Here is an 18,153-nt window from a genome sequence, read left to right as displayed (position 1 = left end):
TTGCAGCCTTCGTCAGATGTTAAGCATGAAATATTCATTGAAGAATGTGCAGTTGATCAGCTCACCGCATGTATGGAAGAAGACAATAAGTAAGTATCTGAACCACTAACCCCACACAATATTCATTGCTGTGCTCAGTGGTGGGCACTTTGATGACAATAAATAGGCAGTTTTTGTGATCTAAATATAAAAGGCGGGACTGAGTGGCTCAGGCGGTTCAGGTGCTGACCCCAACTTGGCAGGTTCGATCCTGGCTCAGTTTGGTGGTTTCTAAAGGTAATCAAATATGTCAGCCTCATGTCAGTAGATTTACTGGCACATAAAATAACTCCTGGGGGATAAAATTCTGGCACCTCGGTGTCTCTGAAAACTGAAAAGAGTAGTTAGTAAGACATAAAGCCAATAACATTATTATTGAATGTAAAAGCTGTTGTAGTGAACAACTGGCCATTATCTTCTTTTTGACCGGGCGAGTTGGCCGTGCGCGTTGAGGCGCGCGGCTGTGAGCTTGCATGCGGGAGATAGTAGGTTCGAATCCCACTATCGGCAGCCTTGAAGATGGTTTTCCGTGGTTTCCCATTTTCACACCAGGCAAATGCTGCGGCTGTACCTTAATTAAGGCCACGACCGATTCCTTCCAACTCCTAGGCCTTTCCTGTCCCATCGTCGCCATAAGACCTATCTGTGTCGGAGCGACGTAAAGCCCCTAGCAAAAAAAAAATCTTCTTTTTGTGTAAACATTTTTAGGCTTTAAAATTCCTACTACACATGTAGTTTGTAGATATCTTAAACAGTTCAGGCAGCATAAACCAAGAAGCTGTTCTCGTTATAAGTTAAGAACATTTTCCATATTGAACTGAGATTCACAATTAGAATTAAAGAAGGTTCAACCTATTCAATACAAAGTATGTTGTACAAGGTGTTCACAACATATCATTTATTATTACTAGTACCGGTTTCGACGCTTAATGGCGTCATCATCAGCTAGAAATCACAAAGTGGGCAGGGTACATATCATAAGAATTGTATAAGTGATACATGTATTGCAAAGTACAAATGATTGACTGTTTTTACATTAACAGCTAGATGAATAATGAGTAAAATATGATGGCATAATATAACACATAGAGGCGTTATAGTATAATGAGGCAGGTGGGTGTTGTACAATACAATTGGTCTGATGAATGAGAGTAAAAGTCTTAGTATAATAATAAAACGATGCGGTAAAATTGTCCACTTTTCTATTGTTGTCAGTGGAGATATATAAGTCCAGGTCGAGTGTTGTGTGTGGTTGGCAAGACCATAAAATATATGTTTAAGGCCGGAACACCTGATGTTGAGTGGTTGAATAAGGTTGAATTTTTTAGGTCGTCTCAGCTCAACATAGATGATGAAGCTTAAAAGGAAAAGCTAAGTTAATGAAATGGATAGCTAAATATAGGTTTGCGGCCGAATATGATGGAATATGGGACTCACCTTTTTCAGCATGCTGGTTGTGTGTTGTGAGGAGAGTTGTGGACTAGTGAGATGGATGTGAATAAGTTAAGTTTGAGTGTTGGTGGGGTGGGGTGGCAGGGGCAGGAAGAGGAGAGGGGGGAAGGAAAGGAGAGAGGAAGGCAGTGGAAGGGATGGGAAGGCGGAGTTTTAGGCGGGTCAGGGGGGTGGAGTGATAGTTCTGTGCGACATAGGAGAGTGTTGTGCAGAGTGTAAAAGATCAATTTCTTCTTCGTGATTTTGATGCCTCTAAAGACTTTGATTAGAAAGTCGAAAAGGATATTAGATTTTTCTGAAATTTCATTGAGGTTTAGATTGGAATTGAAAAATTGGTCTAAATGAATAAAACAGTTTTCCGTAACATAAAGTAAAGGGCCTTTGTTTATGTTCTTGAGAATTTCTAGGTCTTGTTCTATGGTAGTGAAATTATGCTTTGAGTCATGTATGTGTTGGCCTATTGCAGAAAACCTGTTATACTTAATGGCATTGATGTGTTCTAGGTATCTAACTTTGAAACTTCTTCCGGTCTGTCCAATGTATGAGGAAACACAGTTATTGCATTTGAAATGATAAACACCTGACTTTGCGTGAATGTCTGATTTTTTTATTGACTTGGAATTGTGCGCTATTTCTATATTTCTATTGTTGGTTCTGTACGAAATTTTAACATTATGTTTCTTGAAGATGTTAGTTACACTGCGTATGTTTTCATTGAAAGTGAAGGTGGCGTATAGGGTGGGGTTAGGTCTTTCTTTGGTTAATGTTGACCAACCACAAAAGTTTCTAATAAACCGAGTACCTGTAACCAAGGGTCTTTAATAGAACATTTTAACCCCCCCCCCAGTAGTTAACTTAACAAAAATAAAACTATCAGACAAGGAAGACGAGATCCTTGAAAAAGGACCAAAGCACAATTGGCCAAATCCAAATAAAGTTAATATCGCTACCACACTAGTCATAGAATCTGAAACAGCCATAAACAAAATGCCTTCAGACTTACAAGATGAGGTCAGATTGGATGTTAAATGGAAATTAAACAAAATCCATAACATAAAAAACAAAACAACACCCACTAATAATAGTGTATACAAAGAAACCTTTGCAGAACGAGAACATATCACTAAACTCACAAAGAAAATTAAAGATGACGACCTTATCATTACAAAAGCCGATAAGGGCAATACGACCGTTGTCATGGATAAAACCAATTATATTGAAAAAACGAAACTTTTTTCAATAATGGCTCCTTCTCCAGAGTTAAAAGAGATCTGACTCAGCAAATCCAACGTCTCCTAAAACAAACTTTAAAAAAATACATCATTCCATTTTACAGAACAAGAAAAAGCGTGATTACTTTATATGAATCCCAGTCTGCCTACCGCCAAAGCTTTCCCCAAAATCGATAAGACAGGCGTCCCCGTATGCCCAATCATTAACTACAGACCTAGCCCATTATACAAATTGGCCCAATTCATTCAGAAATTCCTTAGTAAAAATTATAATTTCAGTCAAAAAATCTGTCATAAACACTATTGAATTAATCAAAAAACTGAACAAATTTAAAATACAACCATTTAACACCCTTCATTCATTTGATGTCAACAATATGTATCCCATAATTCAAAATAACCTAAAAGCACATAGTGGGCTAAGTAAACTCGAGATCCAGGATTTTATGCAGGTCCTAAAACTAGTGATTCACAACAACGATTTCACATTTGACAAATGTATATACCAACAAGATGGACTGGCTATAGGGTCGCCGGCCTCAGGAATTTTGGCGGAGATATACATAGATTCCCTAGAAGACATGGCAATTAATAACAATATCTTCTCAAACATACCTTTCTGGTCAAGATATGTCGATGACAATCTGGTTATTCTAGATGACAGAACGGTAAATGCACCTACCAGCCTCAACAATTTAAACAAGATAGATTCTATTATAAAATTTACTTTGGAGTCCGAGTCCAATAACTCAATAAATTTTTTAGACCTTACAATTAAGAGACTGCCTTCCTCACTAGAATATAATATCTACAGAAAACCAACACAAACAGGGACAACTATCAGAAGAGACTCCACACACCCATGCACACATAAGTGCGCCACTTGCTACAGTATGGTACACCGAGCACTAAAAATACCGTTTTCTAAGGAAAATCTAAAGAAAGAACTGAATACCATATGTGCCTTCGCTAAATATAACATATATAATTCCTCATTCATAGAATGCATTATCAACAAATGTAAACACAGACTAAAGTCAACATTAACCAAAGACAGACCTAACCCCACCCTATACGCCAGCTTCACTTTCAATGAAAACATACACAGTGTAACTAACATCTTCAAGAAACATAATATTAAAATTTCGTACAGAACCAACAATAAAAATATAGAAATAGTGCACAATTCCAAGTCAATAAACAAATCTGACATCCACGCAAAGTCAGGTGTTTATCGTTTCAAATGCAATAATTGTTTTTCCTCATACATTGGACAGACCGGAAGAAGTTTCAAAGTTAGATACCTAGAACACGTCAATGCCATTAAGTATAACAGGTTTTCTGCAATAGGCCAGCACATACATGACTCAAAGCATAATTTCACTACCATAGAACAAGACCTAGAAATTCTCAAGAACATAAACAAAGGCCCTTTACTTTATGTTACAGAAAACTGTTTTATTCATTTAGACCAATTTTTCAATTTCAGCCTAAACCTCAATGAAATTTCAGAAAGACCTAATATCCTTTTCGACTTTCTAATCGAAGTCTTTAGAGGCATCAAAATCACGAAGAAGAAATTGATCTTTTACGCTTTGCACAACACTCTCCTATGTCGCACAGAACTATCACTCCACCCCCCTGACCCGCTTAAAACTCCGCCTTCCCATCCCTTCCACTGCCTTCCTCTCTCCTTTCCTTCCCCCCTCTCCTCTTCCTGCCCCTGCCACCCCACCCCACCTCCACTCAAACTTAACTTATTCACATCCACCTCACTAGTCCACAACTCTACTCACAACACACAACCAGCACGCTGAACAAGGCGAGTCCCGTATTCCATCATATTCGGCCGCAAACCTATATTTATCTATCCATTTCATTAACTTAGCTTTTCCTTTTAAGCTTCATCATCTATGTTGTGCTGAGACGACCTAAAAAATTCAACCTTATTCAACCACTCAACATCAGGTATTCCGGCCTTAAACATATATTTTATGGTCTTGCCAACCACACACAACACTCGACCTGGACTTATGTATCTCCACTGACAACAATAGAAGAGTGGACAATTTTACCGCATCGTTTTATTATTATAATAAGACTTTTACTCTCATTCATCAGACCAATTGTATTGTACAACACCCACCTGCCTCATTATACTATAACGCCTCTATGTGTTATATTATGCCATCATATTTTACTCATTATTCATCTAGCTGTTAATGTAAAAACAGTCAATCATTTGTACTTTGCAATACATGTATCACTTATACAATTCTTATGATATGTACCCTGCCCACTTTGTGATTTCTAGCTGATGATGACGCCATTAAGCATCGAAACCGGTACTAGTAATAATAAATAATATGTTGTGAACACCTTGTACAACACACTTTGCATTGAATAGGTTGAACCTTCTTTAATTCTAATTGAGAAGCTGTTCTTGTGACATTACTTTCTTCCATTTGTTGTGCAGGAACTACTTCCGTTCACCACAGTTCAATATTTAATACATAGAAACCTTTGTTGATAAATCCTGATAGATCTTGTAGGTAGCAGCGAAAACCGCATAAATATCTTTTCAGTGGTTCTTGAGTTATATAATTCTCTTCCCATATGTAGTGCAGGATGCCTACTGTTAACTAACACAAAAACTGCAGTTGTAGTCAAAATTTCAAAAATGTCTATGTGGTTCCTGGACTTTTCTGTTGTAAGCTTTTATTCTCTTCAGTAAACCACAAGAAAGCTTCAAATATCAAGTTAGCAATGCATTAGTAAAGTTTTAGAAATGTTGGTTTTTGTGTAACACAACGTGGAATTTTAAACTATTCAAATCTTTTCCTTTCTATATCTAATGTAAATAAATAGTAATAATGAAGAAGAGTTACAAGTTGTGATTTTTGGGAAGGTTCTTCTTTCTTTACTGTGCCTTAGTACTGTATACAGCCTCCTCTCGTATTGTTCAGGTCTCTGACACAGTGCGGTATGCTTGTGATCAGTATATTGGCATCGTCTTGTGAAAGAATGTCCCCATTTCATGTGAGCAGCTCTAATGAAGTCAAGTAGTGCCTTTAGAGGTTATGGATGATCAAACACAGGTGTTTTCAACTTGTCTCATGCATGCTTAAGGCAGTTCACATCTGGTGAATTAGCTGGCCAATAAATTTGGTTGATACCCGCCTCCCTCATGAAGTTCCTCACTGATGCACCATGATGAGCACCATATTCATCTCTATAGGTTTGTGCAATTGATCGAAGAATTTCATTGTTATACTGCTGGGCAGTTGGTATAAAAGATAGTACGGCCATGCATAATCCCAGTCCAAAACATTACACCTCTTGAACACACCACGTCTTTCACACCCTTTGCCATCGTGTATGTAGTGTTACATCTGCAAACACGACATTAGGCCATTCAACCAATCTCCAGATAAGATATTTGATGGCCCATGATCTCCTCTCCCTTGTTGAATCAGTTGAAATTACCTTCAGTGGGCACTATACAGCCAATTACATACAGTTTATGCAGATACACGGACTCCAGTTGCCCTCAAAAGGTCATCTCGTAATTGTTGAGGGGTTGTAGCTGGTTTCCTCTGCTCTGTTAAACGGATGTATCAATCTTGACATTGCATTATTGCCCTTGGCCTTTCAGCAATATCTTTGGTACCTTTTCCACATTTCTGGCTCTGCAGTATGGGTAATCCATACGAGCGTGATACTGCTTTTTGTGTGTGTCTAACCTGAATCAGTGCCACAAATTCAGCTGTCAGACTGGGAAATTATCATTTCACATGAAATGTAAACACTAGCTGAGGCTTGTTCTGCAGTGTATATTCTACCACCAGTCTTCACCTCAGTCTCAGTACAGACTTCTGCCATGTTTCAAACAAGCAATTGAATTGTTTGTGTATTCAGTGTTCTCTACCACTTACACTCACCTTACCATGTAATGTGCCTCATCCCACAATATTCCAAACTTTTTGAGGTGTGTAATTTGTAGGTATCATTAGTGGTTTTGGCAGTGGAAGCCGATAAAAAACTTGCCTGGTGTCATTTCCTTCGAGATGTTCCTCAGAAATCATCACTGCTTGGCTTCCTTTCACCACACACAACTTTCCTCTGAAGATCCCTATTTAAGAGCAAAAACTGCATGAAAATCTCCAAAGTGGTTCTCGAATAATACAATGCTCTCTTTCATATGTAGCACAGGTTTTTTACTTAATTGGACATGAAAACTGCATTTGTGGTTGAACTTTTAATGATCGGTATGGGGTCGCTGAGATTTTGTTTGTAGAATAGTTTGCGCTGTACAAATGGTTCATGCAGAGTAAACCAAGAAAGAGTTTTTCTGCAGTTACTTTCTTAAAGTTCTTTCGCAAAAACCGTTGCTTCTTAGCTTCCTCTTACCACATTTCAGTCTTTCATCTATGAAAACTTGCATTGGGAGATCTTTCAGTGAGAACTGCTCAAAAGCCTGTTCAGCAATTGCTGAGTTATGATGGTTTAGACAGTGGTAAGCTGAGTCCCACAAATGCTTTTTCCCTGCGCAGCATACAGTTTCAATTGACAAGAACATAAAAACACTTAATTATATAAGGAAAACCATATTCAGGGCTGCCGACTTTGGGGTCTGAAACCACTATTTCTCAAATGCATGCTCACAGCTGCGTGCAGTTATATACATGGCCAACATGCTCGGTACTATTTAAAATATTTAAATTAGTTTATAAAATGACAAAAATGCAAAACTTCTTATTTGCCCCTTGCAGCAAACTGGTCAATTCTAGATTCTGGAAGTTTGAAATTTTAGAACGCGCCTCTCTAGGCCCAAAAAGTTCTATTGTTTACCATAACTCCCCTTTGGAGGGAGGTCTGCCCTCTTCAAATAACATGACATTCCTCTGTTTAGGGTCTGAAAACACCTTGACTGATCTCTGTGAAATTCAACATGTACGATCGCGTCAACCAGTTTATAGGATATGACAGGTTTCAATATTACAAATAACCAGGAACATGGAGTACATGAGGGACGAACCATAATTCATTCTATATAACCTCTACACATATAAAACCCAACATTTGTCTGTGTCACAACTCAAGAACCACTAAACGGATTTTATGAGATTTTTACTGTCCCACAGAGGAAGAAGTTGATGCAAGGTGATCATTTTACTGGCTTACACTGCCTAAACCGCAAGATGTGAGTATGAATTATACAGTAAAAGATTACAAAAATGTTCCCCGAGATCACATAGCTATCTTTAAAATTTCGATCACAATAATTTCTCACATTTTTTTACAGTAGGAATCAAGTGCTGGGCATGGGAATAGCATTCCATAACTCGAGAATCGCTGAACAGATTCTTATGCAGTTTTCCCTGTGCCCATAGATGTGGAACTAGTATTCAAGGGATTTAAAGATTAATATTCAATAATTTCATGTCATTGGCTTGCAGAATATCCAACAAATTCTGCAGGACACAATATTTGCAGTAGGCAGCCTCTTAAAATAAACTAAAAATGAAAAGATATTAAAATATTATTGAAAAGAAAATGGCATGTATTTCATTCATTCAAGTAGACATCTTCATTTAACTCAAATTCTCCAGTTCAGAATAAAATTACAGGCTACAAATCATTCAAGAAACATTAGGTGTATTTCAGCAAGAATTAAAAGTAACTGAACATGGAAAGTTGTGAGATCTGCCTCTAGAAACAACTGCTGCAGCTCAGAAAACATTTGGGCTAGCAAAACCTAAAATGAAACCATGGTGGAATGAAATACATGAAGATGCATTAATTGAAAGAATGAATCAAGAAAGAAGTGGGAATGCTCTAGAAGGAGGACATCTATGAACAATTCAAAGAACAATGGAAAGACACTGCAATAATAATAATAATATTAATAATAATAATAATAATAATAATAATAATAATAATAATAATAATAATAATGGGAGTTAAAAGTCCTTTCAAAAATCACAACTTTCTGAATGCAAGACAGTCCAGTTAAAAATGATACCTGAAACTTCAATCACATTTTAAAGAGTAAATTAAAGACCTATAAAGCCCCCAGTATATGCTTTAAAAATGAAAATGATAGAATTGGCCTAAACAATATTGACAACTGTAAAATACTATTAAACTGCCCTGAACCAAACCATAAGTTGGAATTCTCAGAAATAAATGAAAAAATACACTGACTGAGCTAATGTGATGGGATAGCGGAGCACTGTGTATAGGAGACCTTGTGAGCAGTGGCTGTGCATGTGACAGGTGAGCTGTATGCTGCTCGGTGCACGATGGATGGGAAGTGGGATTTCGGAAGTGGTGTTGGAATTCGGCTTCACACGATCAACCGTGTCCAGGGTATATCCTGAATGGTTGAATGTGGGTGTTGCCGTCCACAACAGTTGAACGACTGGCCGTCCAGCCACCCTCGATGACCGTGACCAGTGAAATCTGAGATGGATTGTCAATAGTGACAAACGGGCAACCGTGCAACTAATCACAGCTCAGTTCAACACAGGCCGTGCTAGACACGTCTCCCAGTGAATAGTCCATACGAACATGGGTTCTATGGGGTATGGAAGCTGGCGCTGCACACGGGTGCCACTGTTAACCCAACGTCATCGGGCACAACGATGTGCATTTGTCGCCATTCACCAGGGATGGAAAACTGGAACAATGGCATAACGTGATATGGTCAGATGAATCACAATTTAAACTGCACCCTGCCAATGGGAGGCACCATTATGGCGCAGACCACATGAAGCGATGGATCCCGCCTGTCTTGAAGGTGTGTTCCAGGGCGCTGGTGTCTCTGTTATGGTCTAGGGTGCATTTTCCTGGTATGGAATGGGCCCTCTAGTTGTTCTGGAAGAGACTTTGAATGGTACACGGTATGTTGGCTGCTCAGAGACCATCTCCACCCATTTTTGGCCTTCCAGTGTGCAGACGGTTCTGCGCTGTTTGAAGATGATAGCGCGCCACCACATCACTCCCACGTCGCCCAGGATTGGTTCCAGGAACATGCAGCGGAGTTCCAACGACTGCTATGGCCACCCTGGAGCCCCGATATGAACCCTATCGAGCATATCTGGGATGTACTGGAACACATGCTCTGTGTCGCGGATGCTGCACCCATGAACAGACCAGCATACGTGGTCGCTCTGCAAACAATCTGGTGTCAGCTGCGTCCAGAGGACTACCAGGGACTTGTTGACTCACTTCCATGGCATCTCACTGCAGTTTGCAGGGCCAGAGGAGGCCCCACATGCTATTAGGTGACTATCCCATGACATTTGCTAAGTCAGTGTAGAATATATGGCCACCCAGTGTTGAAGAAATTAAAGAAATAATTAGCAGCCTAAAAAAGCTAATGGTGAGGGCTCCATAAAAGCTGAACTTTGGAAATGGACTCAACTGAAAATCATTCAAGAGCTATAGTTAATCTTCCGAAAATATTTGATGAGATGAGAAGATTCTGGAAGAATAGAAAGTGACCCTCAAAAACCCATTGCATAACAGAAGTGACAAGCAAAATGTTGATAATGGTATGGGAGCAAGTCTGCTGCAAATCACTTACAAGGTATTCTCAAAAACCTTGCTGAACAGATTTGAAACAGTACTTGACAAGCAATTAGGTGGATTTCAGACAGCTGGATCTTGCTCAGAATAAATATTAAATTTAAAGTCAGTGATTTGACATAGAATACTGAACTCCTTTGAGATAGTACTGACATTTGTGGATTTTAAAAAGGCCTCCTTCTGTTTATAGAGAAACTTTAGATAATACAATATGGGAATTTGGAGCAAAATCTAAATTACCAAACTTAATATAGGAAACACTGGCACTGTTCCAAAGTATCACGATGTATGGCAGAGTGATGGCTTATTGCCAATTCTGTATGCTAGAAAATATTGTAAGAATTTGGAATGAAAAATTAAAAAAACATTAAATTTTGCCAATAACATTGGGGAGAAATAAAATGGTGTTCAAATTAATTGCCTGGCATTTGCATATGATTTTGCTATACCTTCAGAGAGCCTGATAGATGCAACAGCACAAATCAATTTCTTGAAAGAAATAGCCAACAAAAACAAGTTTGAGAATCTCTATAGAAAAAATAAATGTATTACAAACATAAAGAATGCTCTAAAATTTTTGATAACACATATGGGTCGAATAATGTAAGTAAGGAAATTCAAATACCTGGCAAAAATAATTCAAGGAAATGGTTTATAAGAATGTGCTGTACGAGAATGTTTACGCAATGTGGAAAAAGCATATGGCTCACTAAGCACTTTTACAACAAGAAATGTTTACGTAACACTCTTAAATTAAGGCACAACTATACAGTGGTGAAACAAGAATATCTTTATGCAAGTGAATGTCTAGTTTTGAACTATAGTTTAGATAAGCTGGAAGTACTAGGAACAAGAATCATTCAAATATTCTTAGGTCCAAGGAAATAACATGAAATCGAACCCTGTGGTTCAACAGCTCCAAAGGACCATGGCCTACCAGGCAACCACTGCTCAGCCTGAAGGCCTGCAGATTACAAGGTGTGAGGTTGGTAAATTGAAACCTCTCAGCCATTATTGTATTGTAGGCTTTCTAGACCTCTACCATCTCACCATTAGGTGGCTCTGTAGTTGTAATCATAGCCTGAGTTGGCATCGAACCAGCCCTCAAATGCATATAAAAATCCCTGACCATGCTAGAAGTTGAACGTGGGACTTCTGGGTAAGGGAGCAGGCATGTTGCCCCTAGACCATGGATTGAAAACAACAGAACAGTAGAAATGTACAAGTTATATGGAAATATATCACAACATAGAAAATATAAGCACTACAAGAAGAAAAGTGATTGTAATTCTTAGGTCATGTCTATGGAATGGATGATAAAAGGTTGTAAAAATGGATATTTACTTATCTTTGGGAGAAAATTAAACAATGAGCTTTTAAGAAGTGTTCAAGGAAGATTTAGACAGAAGTATAATAAGAGAGGTGCAAACTATAGAAAGAGATTTTAAAAGATGAAAAGATTGAAAGGAAGAATGAGAATGACAGCTGATCTGAGGAGTGAAGAATAAACATGATGGATACTGGAAGGAAGAGAAGACAAAACACCAAGGAAGGGTGAATTGTAAATAATGTGTTATCTTTTAAAGAAGAAAATGTACATACACCAGGATAATAGACTTCAGTCTGCAGGCCTCTGTAAACCAACTAATTGCTTCCATTGTCCTCTATTTAGAATTAGCACTGTGACTTTTTCTGGTTCTGCACACCTTTATCATTAAAAAATTAAGACTGCCCTTTGCCACTCTGTACTTCTCATTCTCATCATGCTGAACTGAATTCATTGCTGTGTTGGGTAATTTGCCCTCATCCTTTTGCCTCATTTGACAACCACTGAAGCTGGTTTATCAATGTTATTCCTGACATGGTATCTCTATCTCATTTAAAATGTCCTCCAGCCATCGCTTCCGCCATTCTTCCTGCAAACAAAACTTGCTACTTTCATGTGTGTTACATCTAACTCTTGAATAAGATAACCCAAGTCCATCCAGCCTACAGTTCCCAACAGCATGGTCATCTGAAAGTGTAAAAATGGCCAATGCCATGGAGGAGAACAGATTCTGTAACTGTGGAGTGGTGAAGGGTCTCACTAATTTCAATAACTATGGACAGGTTTATGTCTCAATAAAGCCACCTCTTCTTATCGACTCACGTAGTCTGAGATTCTTGAAGACCAGACAGCAAATTTGTGAGTCTAAAAGATTCTTTTTACTGACCATTGTTAATTTTCTATTAGCTGAGTGCAATCGTGATTGAAATGTTTATTTTAAATCGATTGCAATCAACAGTGTAATTTGACGCAGCTGTCATAAGCATATGTGCCATAATGGTGCTCTTGTATATGTTCAGAACCATGCATTTGATATATTTCTGCCACAGATTAAAAATATATATTTCTGAATAGTGTGCAAAACCACATCTCTTCATGTTCTCTTTGTCTCTGGTGCAAACTGCATATGCTGCAGGTGGTATCTCTTAAGTGCCAAATCCATTATTTCTTTCCAGTTTAACTCTCAACTAGTGTAATTTAGAATTGCCAGCTAAACATTTTTGAAATATGTGTCTGTTCAGAGCTAAAATAAGGCTTTGAATACCTCGCACACAGAAAAACTGTGGAATAAGCTACATATACTATTACTATATGTCTTTAGTTAAAAGCATGCTCATGGCAGATTATATGCTTTTGATTCACAACCCTCACCTGGAGCGTTCATGTACAAGACAGGAGTATATGCACATATTTGCAAAACTATTAAGCCAGTAATAAAAACAATGCTGGATAGCCTATCAGAATGTATAGTAAACACCTGATTATCCTTTGCATACATGCATTCATTAGCATTAAAAAAATGTCCTGTTCTCACTCCGATATGGCGTAGCACACCCCGTTTGGAGGTGAGCTGCATTAACCATTTCATCCACATACCAGCCATTCTTATATTTATGGCAGTACCGGGAATCGAACCCGGCCACCGAGGGCGACAGCTAATAACACTATCCGTTACATTACGAAGGTGGAAAATTAGCATTAAAGAAATAACACTGTTGTAATATGATCAGAGATGAATTGGTACCTGTCTTTGTTTTCCTTCTGCCTCAGTAATCGCTTATGTGCTGCTCTCGAAAAAATTGTAAATGTTTCCTATTGTATATTTCAGTCTGGAGCATGTTGCAGTATTGCAAAGAGGACCGGGGTTTTCGTGTGATGTTTGCCGCAGAATATTCAAGACGAAAGGTACTCTGAAGTACCACCTTCAAACTCATACTATGAAACGGCCCTACAACTGTATAACGTGCAAGAAAACATTTTTAGTGAAGTCTTGTCTTAAAAGACACATGTTAACCCACTCCGGAAGCAGGCCACATTTGTGTAGAATATGTAATCGTACGTTTATTTTGCGCAGTCACTTGAAAACACACATGTTAACCCACTCTCAAAATCGGCCGCTTTGTTGTACTGTATGCAATCGTACGTTTGTCCAACAAGTTCACCTCCAAACCCACCTGATGACTCACTCTGGAGAGAGGCCTTTTGCTTGCACCTTGTGCAGTAGTGCATTTTCTACGAAGTGCTCGCTTAAGAACCACATGTTAACTCATTCTGAAGAGAGACCGTATCCCTGTTCAGTATGTAATAAAGCCTTTGTTCGAAAAGGTGATCTGAGAACTCATATTAAAACTCATTCAGACGTAAGACCATTTTTGTGTTCTACCTGCGGAAGGGCTTTCAGGCTATCATTTGTCCTGAAGAAACACCAGAAAACTCATTGCTTGGAGAAATAAGTTTAGGATATTACCTTCTGTTGTTAAATTTGTTGAACCTTCGTAATATAGTTGTCAAATCTTGGAGGCCGTGAGGATGCACACCCGCAAATTTTGTCTTTCCCTTGTTTTATTTGTGGATATATATATCTATCTAGATGGAATATTAATGGCTCACTCTTTCACCCATACCTTTAAGAAGCAGTAAGATCTTGTTGTTTAAAGGGTCTAACTTCTAGGTAATCGGTCAAGCAATAATATTTGTTAGAGAGTTTTGTACATAAAGAAAGCAAGTACTTGCATGCAGGGATGGAAGACAAATACTAGATCTACTGGAATCCAGTTTCAAAGTTGTAGTTATGAGAGACCAAGTTCTCATAGTATCAGCGTATCTCTTGTATATATTATGATCAGGCGAAGGCTATACAAATGACTGTCATCAACATCATGAAGTCTAGATGCAGAGCAGTATGTGTAAAAGCAGCCAAAGTGAAACACTTTTATAGCTTATCATAGTTCATGTTGTACAATACTTAATGTCCTCTTCGTTTGCCTGGCTAGGCAATGGGTAGAGAGGTGGTCTGTCCTGATGATTTGTCTAACAAATATCTAAAATTGAAGTAGGACAGGGTATCATGTAACTATTTACACGCTGTGATATAAAACACCTTTTGCAAAAGTATTAGCTTCAGTATTCATTATTATTATTATTATTATCAAATCATGCTGACACATGTTATTAACCCATTAAGGCCCAACGTTGCGTTAATGCAACATTTTATTTCTGTCTTTGCCCCGACTTAAGGGTTCAGTGAACTTTAATTTGAAGCATTGATATATTCAAGGAACATCCTAGAAATATTGTTGAACCATTTGTCCATGCTGAATACATGTAATGGCATTTTATTTCTGAATTTCTTAAGATTGAAACAGTCACAGTTCTGAATTCTTTTTTCAGAGACAGAGTAGGTATTTTGTCTGCTTTTATATATTCAAATTTTATAGACATACATGTAAGACAATGAATCAGTCACATGAAGCCTCTGTTTGAAATTTGCATTTATGCAACTTTGGGACTAACAAGGATGTTTTCCTGATTCATAGACGGCTCACTTGACTGTACTTGCAATTCTGTTCCTTCCTTCATTGTTGAAGTGTGCATTGAGGAAGCATGAAGCTGTAATTGTGTGCTGATAAAGACACGATATCGAAAGAAATGTACCGTATGCTAACCTGTATTAAAAATAAATGATTTTATAAGTAAGACATTTTCTGTTTGCTGTGGAATTATGTATAGCGTATTTCGTATTTATATTAGGATTTCATTGTTTTCCGACATGTGTCACATCTTATTAAAATTATAAATTCCTTTTATTAACAACCACCTACTCAATACAATACATTACTCATTGAATTATAAAATAATCATGAGGTGTCTTAAATAATGGAACATGTTTCGTTCGACATAGCGAACATCATCAGCCGTTAATTTACAAAGTTTAGGTCAGGGCCCTGAGCTGAAATGATAAAAAATGTTAAAAGAGTGACAGTTGCTTCACGCAGCCAACGCTAGCGAACACCTCACACTAGTCCCAAAGATTTCTAACTCGAAATGTGCCATAATCTGCTCCATCCATCTCTGGTTTGCTGGAACTCTCCCTACTTTCAAGATTATCGTTACTCTATAACGAGTCCACCATTGGTGTCTTGCGTTGTATACGATTAATTTTACTGCTAGCGTGTAAATACGGACTAGTTCAACTTGTATTTCCTTCTGGCATTGTGTTTGGCTCTCCTACAGAATTCCTAACTACTGGAGTTCACGTCATATCAACCTTAGTTTTGTCGCCATGTGCCTTTTAACTAGTTCAGTTTGACTCATACTATTCAATAAACTCTATTTCAACTTTTGTTTTTGCTCAATTTAAAGAACTCCATCGTCAATAATTAATCCACGCTTCACGCATTGACATATATTTTAAGATCCACTATTTCTATTTTTTTTTACTTTAACAACCTCATGATTGTTTTAACTTTACAGACTACCATCGTTCAATGTATTCCACTACAAATATTTGCTGTTAATCTGTACATATTGTTATAATTTCAAGTCTAATGTTATCATTTTACTTTTTATTACGGCATTGTCACTCTTTTAACATTTTTTATCATTTCAGCTCAGGGCCCTGACCTAATCTTTGTAAATTAATGGCTGATGATGTTCGCTATGTCGAACGAAACATGTTCCATTATTTAAGACACCTCATGATTATTTTATAATTCAATGAGTAATGTATTGTATTGAGTAGGTGGTTGTTAATAAAAGGATTTTATAATTTTAATATATTGTCCTCAATACGGTTCTATTATGAGATTAATTACATGTGTCACATCTGCCAGAAAAACTGACTGTGGCAGAACTCTTTGATATCTTAGAAGTAGAAGATAATGTTGATGATAACGATGACTTGGTGAATGCAGATAACACTGACGCTGTCTATATTTCACCTGATATTGATGAAGTAACGGATGAAGAAGACTTTGCCTTGTGGAAGAGGAACAATTATGTGATGTCGCTTGTACCTTTTAAATACATGTAAGTAGTGAACAAGAACCAGAGTATGAACCTGGAGGGTCAGTTGTAAGGAAACCTAAAAAGCAAGCAGAAAGGAAGGAGCAGCTCTCAAACTGGAGAAATGTTGCTCCTGTCTAAACTTCTTCACCCACCTCAGAAGAATTGGCTAAAATTGAAGAAATAAAAATCAGTGCTGGTGGTAAGTCACCTTTCAAAGTATTTTCACTGCACTTCAATTCACAAGTTCTGAAAATGATGAAGCAGCTACTATAGAGTTATTACTACCTGTGTCAAAAACTTTGCACCATACTGCTTCATACTGGAGCAACTTCAACATTTGAGGAGAATCGTGAATACAATCATCTGCACGATAATGGCATTGCCAATTTCAGGATTCGAGTTAGGAGTAAAAATTGGTGGTGCCCTCCATTTATAAATTTGATTGACAGTTTCATCATCAATTCTTGGAAAATTCATAGACTAGCAAACAATGAAAAAACCTGTCAGCTGCAGTTTAGATCATACATAACTCTGGCCCTGATGAAATCTGATGGTGATGACACTACAGATGATGAAGTGTGTGGTGATGACAGGGAAGGCAATAAAGAAACTTACATAGAATGGAGAGACTATTCTAATTATGGACGACCGTCAAAGGCAGCTTTACCCACGGAAGTGCATTGTAATCAAATAGTACATTTCATAATCCAAGAGGAAAACAAAGCTAGAAGATGATGCTGACTTTGCAAGAGCACAATACAAGTGCAAAAATTGTGATATTCATCTTCATTTAAACTGTTTCCAACAATTTTGCTCTCGCTAAATGAAGATGTTTACTAGGCCCAAAGCTGCATAAACGCAACATTATGCTGAATATAAAATATTTGTAAATACTATTTATTCCCACATTTTCTGATCTTTCTGATCTAATTTCATGAGAAATATACTATAATATTCAGATAACTATGTTTATTTCAGTGCTTGGTCCTTAATGGGTTAATGATTGATATTATACTGAAATTTTATAAACATAACTACCCTTTACATGTCCTTTATGCGACTATATGGGTTATAACTATTTACGCTTGTTGATGTACTAGTACTATTTATGTTATAATAATTAGTTTACATGTTATTATCTTTATTTTATGCTGTCAGTTTTAAGCACATAGTTATTATATTCCTACTGTGAAAAATATCAGTTTAAGTTGTAATGACTGAAGATGGCCCTTAAAATATCAAAACAAATCCCATGATGTATTTAATGAAGTATAACTCATATCAAATATTAATTTGAACTGAAAAGGTGGACCTTCCTTCAATTCTTACAATATTAGATATTTCAATTGAAATTGTAGTAAGATAGATTGAATGCTGGGTGCTTGTTTTTAAATACAAACATTCCACCAGTGAAAGCTGGTATCATACAGTGAGGTGTTGTCCAGCGTACTCAACTACAAGAAGTAAGGAAACATCTACTTACAATATTATAGAAGAGGATGT

The 18,153-nt window shown here is 37.5% G+C and overlaps 1 protein-coding gene across 1 annotated transcript in view; it reads left to right on the top strand.

The window, feature by feature from the left end:
- The window catches only part of LOC136866944 (oocyte zinc finger protein XlCOF6), a 54,041-nt gene extending 39,043 nt beyond the window's left edge, over positions 1-14,998 (top strand). The window contains exons 4-5 of the mRNA XM_067144033.2: positions 7-89; positions 13,472-14,998. Coding sequence (XP_067000134.2) covers positions 7-89; positions 13,472-14,096 — 708 coding nt within the window. The 3' untranslated portion in view covers positions 14,097-14,998. The remainder of the gene's footprint in view (positions 1-6; positions 90-13,471) is intronic.
- The last annotated feature ends 3,155 nt before the right edge of the window (positions 14,999-18,153 follow it).

This window comes from Anabrus simplex, chromosome 3 (assembly GCF_040414725.1).
Source record: "Anabrus simplex isolate iqAnaSimp1 chromosome 3, ASM4041472v1, whole genome shotgun sequence".
NCBI lineage: Eukaryota > Metazoa > Arthropoda > Insecta > Orthoptera > Tettigoniidae > Anabrus > Anabrus simplex.
The sequence above is the reverse complement of the archived record's forward strand: the minus strand, read 5'-3'. Positions and strand labels throughout refer to the sequence as shown.